General features: G+C 39.7%; 1 protein-coding gene across 3 annotated transcripts in view; it reads right to left on the bottom strand.

Annotated features, from left to right (window-relative positions):
• Positions 1-10,799, bottom strand: part of adarb2 (adenosine deaminase RNA specific B2 (inactive)) — a 153,182-nt gene that overhangs the window by 5,211 nt on the left and 137,172 nt on the right. For all 3 annotated transcript variants that reach the window (XM_057323059.1, XM_057323062.1, XM_057323061.1), the window contains 2 exons: positions 7,243-7,424; positions 2,641-2,822 (listed from right to left, as the gene is read on the bottom strand). In XM_057323059.1, the coding sequence (XP_057179042.1) occupies positions 2,641-2,822; positions 7,243-7,424 (364 nt within the window). The remainder of the gene's footprint in view (positions 1-2,640; positions 2,823-7,242; positions 7,425-10,799) is intronic.

The raw sequence follows: 10,799 nt of genomic DNA, 5'->3' as shown, positions 1-10,799 counted from the left end.
CATGACCTCACTACCCTGTGTTGCATTTTTAATGGCATTCAGTCATCTAATCATATGCCCAAAATGTCTTACTTTCATACTATATACAGTATATATTGAAAATCAGTACGCATAATCAGAAGCCCCGTAAGGGGGGAAGGATGCTTCTTAGGGCCCGCACACCTTTGGAGGGCGAACCTTTACAGATCCCGACTAAGGGGACCCCCTCCCCCAGAAGGCGATCATGAATGGACCAAGGGCCCAGAATAGCTAGCAGCACCTCTGTGCGTACTAAATAGTATGTACAGTTTTCTATCCCATGAGGCCATACGCGCTGAAGAGACGGCAAATTCAAAGAGTTAATAAATTAAAAATAGTGAAAACTGTGGTGGGGGATTTTTTGAAAATACAGTGACACAGGTACAAAGAAATGTATTTCTTCTGGTTCAATTGTACTTGTTTAACAACACCTGAGTAAAATATTTTCACAGCCGTTGTCAACCTGTCACAGGGCTCTAGAGTGCGACCAATTTGGTTGCACATGCGACCTAATTTCTCAATGGTGCGTGCGACCTAGGTTCTCAAGAAGCCAAACGTGTATCAATGCAGCTTTCATGAAGAATAATCACTAAAAGCCTTCAGGTCTCGCGGGTTGTTTGAGATGCGCGCGCCCAGAGAGTCAGAGCACAAAATACTAAACGGAGTTCTCTTTCACGCCTTCTTACTCTGAAACGGACATATTAACACAAAATAACCTAAAAATTCCCATATTAACAAGAAACCTTGTAAAGGTATTCAGTTTGTTTCGTGACCAAACAGTTGGGAAACAAAACACGTGATCCAGTATATTGCGCGAGCTCTTAAAGGGGCAGCAGCATAATAAAGATCTCTGTTTATAATGTTCATCAAACAACAACGGAGGGGCCCAAAAACACTCACTGATATTAAAAGAATTGTGTTCTCTTATAGGAGTCGTTCACAACAAATAAAGGAAGAAAGTAGCTTTAAGAAAGATGTGCTTTAAATATGGTAAAGTGTTGAAAGAGAGTTTACATATACAACAAAAATAATTCAGTCATAAGCAATGATTTGTATTAATTTCTAATTGATTTATTAATGTATTAAACACATTTTAAATAAGTTTTAGTGATTCTTTTTTCTTACCTCACCCCACGACTCTGGTGCTATCAAATTAAGGGCTGGTGCCACCAACTGAATAACTTGATAGCACCAGTGCCACCTCTCTCAAGTGTTAGTCTAGAGCCCTTCTTGTAGAATTGTGCTTCAAATAAAGAACTTTATGTTGACCAGATTGTTAGTTAATCATTTACAAGTCAATATTGCCTATATGGACAGCGATTTAAAAAACAAGTGAACTTGTAAAACTGCAGTGTTAAATGCGATGCGGTCGAAAATTTGGGTGCACCTAACTTTAGTGCTGGTGCACCTAAGAAAAAAAGTTAGGCGCACCAGTGCAACCAGTGCAAAAAGTTAGTCTAGAGCCCTGCGTCATCGGTCAAAAGACACACAGTTTACATGACAGTGAAAACATAAGCCGCTTTTCCACTGTTGGGCTGAATGGTTCTAAGAATAGTATTGAACGGTTACAGTTATATATTCACTTGTGACCGGTTCGGCACATCACATTTACAACTGTTCTCAGGGTGGAATTCTCTGCATTGTTGTGTAACGTAGTCACCAAACATAATGGATACATCTTAGCTAACCAAGCATGCTATTTAAGAGACATTAATGGTAGATCAGGTAAAAGGAGAGTCCATTTCACAGCACGGAATGGAACGATTAAGCAATGAGAACGGTTTGGCCCGGCGTGGAAAAGTGGCTATGGTGTTCTGATACAAAAAGTAGGTACTTCATCTAATTCACTATGTCACAGTATGCGGTATTAGATGCAGGGTACGATTAATGTCATTTTTGTACATTTTGTCAGTCAAGAATACTAATTCAAGAAGGACATTAAAATCATGAGTATGATTAACAGAGGGTATTATTAGTATTGGTTCCAAATCGCACTGCAAATGGAAGATCCTCCTGAAAGGTACACTCTTAAAAATAAAGGTGCTTAAAAGGTTCTTCACAGTCATGCCATAGAAGAACCATTTTTGGTTCCATAAAGAATCATTCAGTCAAAGGTTCCTAAAAGAACCATCTCTTTCTCTCCTTTTCATAATCTGAAGAACCTTTTTTTCACAACAAAGAACCTTTTGTGAAACAGAAAGCTTCTTCGGATGTTAAAGGTTCTTTAAGGAACCCTTTAGATGAAAAAGGTTCTTCTGTGGCATCAAAGAACCTTTTGAAGCACCTCTATTTTTAAGAGTGTACTTTAGCATTTCTATTTGGGGTAGAAACATTCTCCCAAGCAATACCTTTTCAAAATGCGAATGCTCTGAAATTGCATCATAAGCACATGGTTTTATTGAGCATTCTTCACATGCATTGTTGCATTACTACGAGGTTGACTATGCTAATTCCTGCTTTAGTGTCCCTTGCTGCATTTATGCGAATTCCTGTTTGCCAATTTAATTCACACATTTTTGTAGCATTTATATTCACATATTTGCATAGAATTATACCAGACCCTACTTGCAATGATAAGATATCAATGTGACATTCTTTCATTGTATTCAACGGCAAGCTTACCTTGCGATAGAGCCTGATCCACCGTGCAAAAAGCGCATGCTTGCAAAGTCTGGACGGAGCTCCAGAGTCCCTCCTCTTTCCAGTAGATGCATTGAGCACCTCCAGTTGTGTGTCTCCTGAGGTCCAGTTGACACTGTAACACGCAGACTTCCCCTGCTGCCTGCAGTCACTGCGGCTCAAGCCTACGGCACATGAAAATAAAGACGATGAGTGAAGGAAAGCAAAGGAAAAAAGAGCACTCTTGGGAGGTTCTATTAAGCATGTGATTACTGAAGTGTTTCATTAGCAGGCGAGTGTGTCTGTGTCGTCTGTGCTATCTTTGCGGTAAACACTGGTTCCAGGCACAAAGAATCTCCTGGGCTCCTCAATCATTGCCGCTCGGCTGCACCAATTAACACGGCATTCTTTCGCTCTTAAAGTGGAGAGTATCAGGCATTTTGCATGATGTTTGTGTCCTGCTGTATCACGTTTGCTACAATGCTGTTGCATGTTTTAACAAGGTGGCAAGTTCGCTAAACTGCCAGGAGTGTTGAGAGCAATTGCATGTAAAACAGCCATACAAATGTTTACTGCAGAGTCAAAGTAAATATATCAGAAATTGAAATACAACGCTTGCTTTCTATATTTAGCGCAACTATTATGCTAGCTGACTGTTTTTGTACAATTCATGGATTTCAAGTGATGTCAAACATTGCTGGTTGTTGCGTGTGACGCAAAATTTTGTGCAATGCGCCTATTTAGTAAATTTAATTTAGAGAGGTATAGCGAAGGAGGTGATTGTCAAAGAATACAAATAAAAAGTTTGGAACAACTTGGTAAGTAAGTCAAATCTCAGATTCTCTCTTCATGGGTTCAAACAGGTGGAACAGATTGTCTGCTATAGTAGCATACGTGTCCTTTCGTGTCGTATGCAAACAGCTTCTTTCTCATACTGTATGCGCTCTCTTTATCACAATGTCATTTTGTATGTTTCCTTCGGTCTATCCCTTTATGTCTGTAATAGGGCATTTAATTTTTATTTCCCCTCAAGCAGTCTTCATCATTTACTGTCACTCTCAGTGTTGTTGTCTATCCATCATGCCAAGAATTTTACGCAGGACGCCGCTAAACGTGATTGCTGCAGTTCAGATACGCGTGTAATGTTTTGTGTCTTTTCTAGAAATGCTTTGCAAGTGTGTGAAGCTACGACAAACAAATCGCTGTTAGGCTGTTTTCGACAGTATTATGTCCATCAGCGTACTGTGGTGGGGAATAGTCCCTTGATTATATGGTCGTCGGGGAAACATAAGGGCAGTCGTAGCAGTCATCATCCTCCCAACCGATCTGAAGCAGTCGTCAGCAGATCGCGCATGGTCATGGCTGTCCATTGTTTGGTGTTGTCAAACCAGCTCTTTCGCTGCTGACCACACTTGCGTCTACCTTCAACCGTGCCTTGCATGATTGTCTTACACAGACTATCATGCCGGGTGATGTGGCCAAACCACTTCAGCTTGCATCTTTTGACTGTGGTGAGGAGTGGTTCCTGGGGGCCTACTTGTCTAATGACCTCACGTCGCACAAAGTTGTTTGTTTAATGTTCTCTATGGGAGATACGAAGCAGCTTCCTCAGGCATTTGGTCTCAAAAACCTGGAGTTTTCTTTCTGTCTCAGCCATCAGTGTCCAAGTCTCGCAGCCATATAAAAGGATGGAGACAACCAGTAATTAGAAAACTAATGTTGCTCTTCCACATCCGGTCGAGTTTGGCCATCGCTGCAGTACAAGTGCTGTCATTGGAGAGGGTTGCTCCGAGGTATTTAAAACTGATCACTTCTTCTAATGGTACTCCGTTCATGGGTATGTTGGTGTTGATGTTTTTCATGCTGTTTGCCACGGTCTTCGAATTCTCAGAGCTCACCTCCATGCCATACGCCCTGGCTCTATCAACGAGTCTGTTGGTGAGATCTTGAAGCTCCCTGTTACTGCCCCCCATTAAGTCAATGTCATCTGAGAAGCGAAGGTTGCAGACAGGTCTGCCACCAATGGAAATGGTGGAATGATGGTCTTGGAGGGTTTCCTGCACGATTCTCTCAAGGAAAAGATTAAACAGAACTGGAGAGAGGAGACACCCTTGTCTGACGCCAACGGTGGTTGGGAATAGTTCCCCACTCTGATTGTTTAGGAGGACTGCACTATTGGAATGTTCATATAGTGCCTGGATGGTACGCCCAAGCCCTTCGTCAGTGTTGTATTCTCTGAGAACATGCCACAGGCCATCATGCCAGACACGATCGAATGCCTTTTTAGAGTCAATAAAGTTGTGGAACAGGTCCCGTTGGTGTTGCAGGTGTTTCTCTATGAGGACCCTGCAGTTGAAAATGTGTTCCACTGTACTCCGTCCTGCCCTAAATCCTGCTTGTTCTTCTGCAGTGGGTTAAAAATGACCCTGGGGTGACTCATCAGGCTTATTGTCCTATAGTTTTTGCACTGCTTGGAGTTACCTTTCTTGGGTAGGGGTAACACCAACGACTGAGTCCACTCTTGAGGCCATCTCTTCTGTTCCCATATAATAATACTGTATACTGTTTAATACTCTAATAAAAATACTGTATTGCTGCTTAAAGGTCCAGTGTATGACATTTCGCAGCATCTAGTAGTGAGGTTGAGAATTGCAACCAACGGCTCACTCCACCCCTTCCCCCTGCCTTTTGAAGCACTACGGCGGCTGACACAGAACTAACATTTTTGCTTCTTTGCCGAAGGAGATAACGTATTTACGAAACGCGCTCTGTAGAGCAGTTTGTCTGTTTAGGGATATTGTATTAACAACAAGCGAATTCCATGTAAGAGGACCTGCGGTGTATGTAGATAGAAATAGCTCATTCTGAGGTAATAAAAATAAAACGCTTCATTACGTAAGGTCTTTAAACACCTCTGAACACATAGTTACGGTATGTATATTATATTGCATTTCTTTCAATAGATCCTCCTAAAATTACACACTGGACCTTTAAATGTGTTAAAGGAGTAGTTCACTTCACTTCCACTTTGGCTGTGTCCAAAATCGTAAAGCATTTCCGTTTTTCTATTTATTTAACATTCAGTAAGTCTTAAAGATGTTCTTTTAATATATTATTTTAGTTGAAAATGTTCTGTTGGTTGTATTTTGTTCTAGCACTTGTGTAGCGTAAAAAATAATGAAATAGGAAGTGCATCTGGAGTCATTTACGTCTTGCAAAATTGTCTGTAGGGGGCTATTTCAGACACAGCTCGGTTAAGCATGCTTGTCTTTTTTCCTTAAAACTTTTGTTCTTCATATTTATCTAATAATATATCTAACTAAATACAATCCTTTTTTTGGTGAAGCAGATTTTTAATGACCTTCCAGTGCACTTCATTTACTGTCACTCAGTAATGTTGTTTCATATCTCTGCCATCATGTAGAGTATCTCATGCAGGACGCCACTAAATTTGATTGCCGTATTTCCGAAATGGCTATTGCAAAAAGCTAAGAGTGGCATTTTGTATGCTCTGTAAGTGCTGCACTAAAGCGTCCAAGCGTTTAGCTCAGGTATGACCTGCAGTTTGAAGGACAGCCTCGCTTTAGCTTCCTGACTGAAGGGGTCATTTGCTTCCCTTATGATAAGAGATCTCGACAGCTTCTGGGGAACTCTGCAGCCTTTATGATGGCGGTGCTTAAAATAACCAGCCCATTTTCCCCAACAAGAGAGCCCACACAAAGAAAGCCGCTCATCAATGGTGGTGAAAGGGGCCGTGCTGGAGACGTGCGGCCCATTGGGCGGGAGAGGAAGAGTGAATGGATCTGGTTCTCTTCAATGGCAGTGATAAGGTATTTGATGAGATTGATTTGGAGGACGGGTAGATCCAATAGTGCAGTCTGTCAGTCCCACTGATGCTCAGGAGAACAGTATAACAAAGTGAAAAAAAGACAACATTTTTGCTTAAGGTCATGTCTACTAGAGCACAAGCGAAATGTGAGGTTTGAAAGCTTGGGGCAGTGGATAGCTCATGGCCATGTGTAGGAACTTTTCTTGTTATATAGGTAACACGTATGATATATAAAAGGAAAAGTGTGGTATTATACTGATTTGTGCTGGTTTGTTGACGGTCAAGTTGGTGACCGTCAAGGAGGTTTTAGTTGGTTGACAAAGAAAGTCTGGTTAAAGGTAAAGTGCGTAATTGTTGCACCACGAGTGATACCCAATGGACTTGAAATCTTTTTTGAGAGGCTCAAATAGACCCAATAATGGCTCAACCAATGGTGAGGTTGGGATGGGACCCCTTGGAGCACATGGAGAAAACAATGGAAAATGGAGAGTGTGTGAAACTTTGTTGTTGTTTTTGTTGAGATTCTGTTTGGCGCCTCACATATTATATGCGTTACCTATAAGCAATGTTGCTGGTCTTTTTAGCACCTATATCCTGCATTGTCAACTTACCAAATGTCTTACTAAAAGTCTTTATTTGTTAACTTATAGAGCTCAGAGCATTTATACAGTTAAATGTTGCTGCGCATTTAGTAGAACAGATTTAAATAACCTCCCCTGTGCATAGGTGAGACTAAATAATGAGCACAGTGAAAAGAAAATCTGTACAGGACATACCGCTGAGTAAAGGCTGGCTGCGGCGGTAGCACGTGGGCAGAGGTCCGACACTCTCCATCCTGTGGTTCATCATCCGGGACAAATGACCCGTGTGTCTCAGACTGCCCACTGTCAGACTGTACAGATACACCGGCTCCACAAAGTGACTGAGCAGCGCCCCCTGTAGTCCAAGCACATTCCACCTGGAGAGAGTAGAGGCAAGTTTAAGCTTTCACTGATGTCACGTGGCGTTTGGGGAGAGTAAATCTGAAAGTTAGTGATTGGTTAAAGCTGTAGCAATGTCATCTGTGCGCATGTTCCAGACACACAGTAGGATAAGACACAGGTTATGTCCCGATCCCTAACCCCCTAATCTTCTGTCAGCACTTTGCAAAGACTTGAAAAAAAATTCTGTGACAGTCTGTGGGTGTGCCCAAAACTTGTTACATAATTTGCAAAGTTGTAATATATGCTGAACAGAAAATTGCATTCAAGCTTCAGAGTATCACTTTATTGACAATATAGCCACATTAGACTAGAATAACCAAAATAATTTGCGTATAGTTTGTTTACAATAATAGTTTGTGTACTGTTCGTGTTGAAAGGCTATTTGTGTGTCAAGAAAGCATGCAGTGAGGTCAATAAATGTATACTGAATAAAAGCAAAAATATTACAAGATAATTGTAGGAGAAAATGACCGTATTACAAAATAACTTGTGATCATAGCCTGAATTCCTAATGCATAATCTCACTTGATGGAATAAACATTTCCTTTTCAACCTCGGCCAGCACTCTCCCAAGCTAATGAATTTATAAAAAGCGCAATCGTTTACTAATATTATGCAGCAAATTTTTACATCATTGTTCTTTTGCTTAATTAATGTCCTATTATCACACCGTTAATGATTTCAGACACCTCTCTCTGTCTCTTCATCTCTGTTCATGACTAATAATAAGCCATTACAGTTTTTGCAAGCAGTCGATTAACACCGGCAGCTCTTCTCAAATACGGACCCGCTTACCTGAGCAACAATCTATGAGGTCTCACTTAGTCTCTTGCACAGACCAAATTAAGTTTTATACTTTTTCGCACTCAGATTCTGCCAAAACAGAAACAATTTGGTCCTGCAATATTAATTTACCCACGACGCAATGCTGTGAATTAGAAACATCTTTTAATCTCATGCAAGAAAAGACAGCCATCTGGCTGCTGTAGAATTGTAAAGTGGGGAGTCTCCCTCTCGTACCCTCCTCCTAACCTCCCTAACACCCCCTTCTGGACTCGCTCGCTCTTGGCTTCCTCCCTCCCCTCCTGCGTCGTAAAACGCTGGGCCATTTAAAGTAATGCGTTCATCTGCATAAACCTCAAATGGAATATGACCGATGATATTCACAGGCTTTCCATTTATGCCTTCAATTAAAGCAGTCATCAACTTAATTAAACATCCACTCAACTCAATCAGCTCGGCATACCTTACTGCCTTCCAACAATAATCACAAATATCATAAGCGGCATTTATTGGATCTTAGGTCACAAATTAATCAAACCGTCAGCGAAAGTGAGAAAAATGCCTTAGAAAAATCAGCCTGATCTCTCTGGAATGCATAACTATTTTATGTGGTGTATTTGTATAAATTTGTAAAATGTTGATTGTAAAAAATAATTATTGGAAAAAAGCAGCAGTAGCCGGCACTAGCATGAAAGCAAATAATAAAAAGTTTGTACAAAAGATCGTACAAATTCATAAGAATGAGGCACCTCCTAAAATAGTTAGAGATCAGATTGTGTTTGTGAAAATATAGAACTACTACTACTAATAATAATAATAATAATAATAACAAATTAAATATAATAATAGTAATAAATAAATAAAACAATGATACTAATAATAGGATTAAATAATTAAATAAATAAAATGACAATAATAAATACATAATAATAATAAGCATAATCATCTCAGTGGTTAGTGCATGGTGCTGGCAACGCCAAGGTCAGGGGTTTGATCCCAGGGATTGCATATACTTAAAAAACAAATGTATAGTACAATGCAATGTAAGTCGCTTAAAGCGTCTGCCAAATGCGTAAATGTAAACAAATCAAATCAGCTTTAAAACACTGAACATGAAGAAAATGTTTCAAAAATCAATGTTTTGTGATGGTAGACAGTCCAAAGTCGTAAAAATTGACAGACAATTATTGGGTCCCATTATCACAGCACAGATGTGAGCCGATGTAGCCGAACTGAGGCGGTGAAGAAGCGAGGGAGGGATAACAGATAATGATGTGGGGTCATGATGAACTGATGAAAATATGAGTGCGACTGAGGATGAAAAAGAGGGAGAGTTGGTTGAGGACAGTGGAGATGAATGGAGTGGGTCTATAAGGGACTATAAGGACTTTAAACCTCTTTTCCGCTCTGCTCTTGATGGTGACCTTGATCATCGGCCTCTGAGTTGTGGGCTCAACAAAAGAGTCAAATAACTCACTGGGATATAAAATGGAAAAGAAGTGGATGTCCAGGCGACCTGGATGCTCTTTTCTGTCTTATTCTGTGTTTTTTATAGAAGTAATTACTTTCACTCCGCACGATGACCTGGCCAGATAGAATCAGACCCTTGAGGTCCTGGGCGATGCAATCTGATGGGTCAAATTAATGGTCGTGGGGAGAGAGATTGACCTCAGTGTGACGCTTTGTGTGTCGCTGCATTCAGCCTGACGTACGGCCGCTGCATGATGTACCGAAGAAAATGATAAACAGGTAGAAATGTATCAACCAGTATACATTTATAGATGCCATGTGGTAAGAAATATAGCTGTTTTGAACTATAAAAGAAGGAAGAATCAAAATTCCAAAAAAGTCTAAAAAAAATCCCATCCCTATATAATAAAAATGACATTAGAGGATAAATTATATTTATATTTAGATGCATCTATACATTTCCCTCAACATCTGACATCTCATTACGTTAATATGTTCAGGCATTTAACGGAGTTTTTTGTGTAGTTCTCATTAATGATGATTCTCATTGCATTCTAATTACAGTAAGATATTTGTTTTTCATTAATTCAGCATAAATTAAAGAAAGCACAAATCCTGCCATGATACATTACAATGTAAACAAAAAAATCCATTTTTTTAACATAAACACCTATTAAAACATTTTAGCATTAACCTTCTTTTCACCAAATCTTAGTAAAATTCATAATGGTGCTAAAAATAAGATTCAAAGCCAAATGTTTTATTATTATATATATATTATTTTATATATGCACAATTTAGAATCTTTTAGACTGTAAATCGTATTATATTGTATTGTCATTGTGTTGAATGTCTGTACTAGAAGCTTCCAACACCAAAGAAAATTCCTTGTGTGTGCAAGCACACTTGGCAATAAAGCTCTTCTGATTCTGATTCTGATTCTGATTATTTTAGGCAAATAACCAAAAGACCAATATGACACAGACAAGCAGATTCTGTGGGATTCACCAGCTAGTGCTCATAAATTCTTCAGATGCATGAAGAACTTTATTATGGACAAATGTTTTAAGTCAACTGGGCCTTTCATTATTTATTTA

Source organism: Triplophysa rosa, linkage group LG23 (genome assembly GCF_024868665.1).
Source record: "Triplophysa rosa linkage group LG23, Trosa_1v2, whole genome shotgun sequence".
Lineage (NCBI taxonomy): Eukaryota > Metazoa > Chordata > Actinopteri > Cypriniformes > Nemacheilidae > Triplophysa > Triplophysa rosa.
Note: the sequence above shows the minus strand (reverse complement) of the source record. Positions and strands in the feature narration are given on the sequence as shown.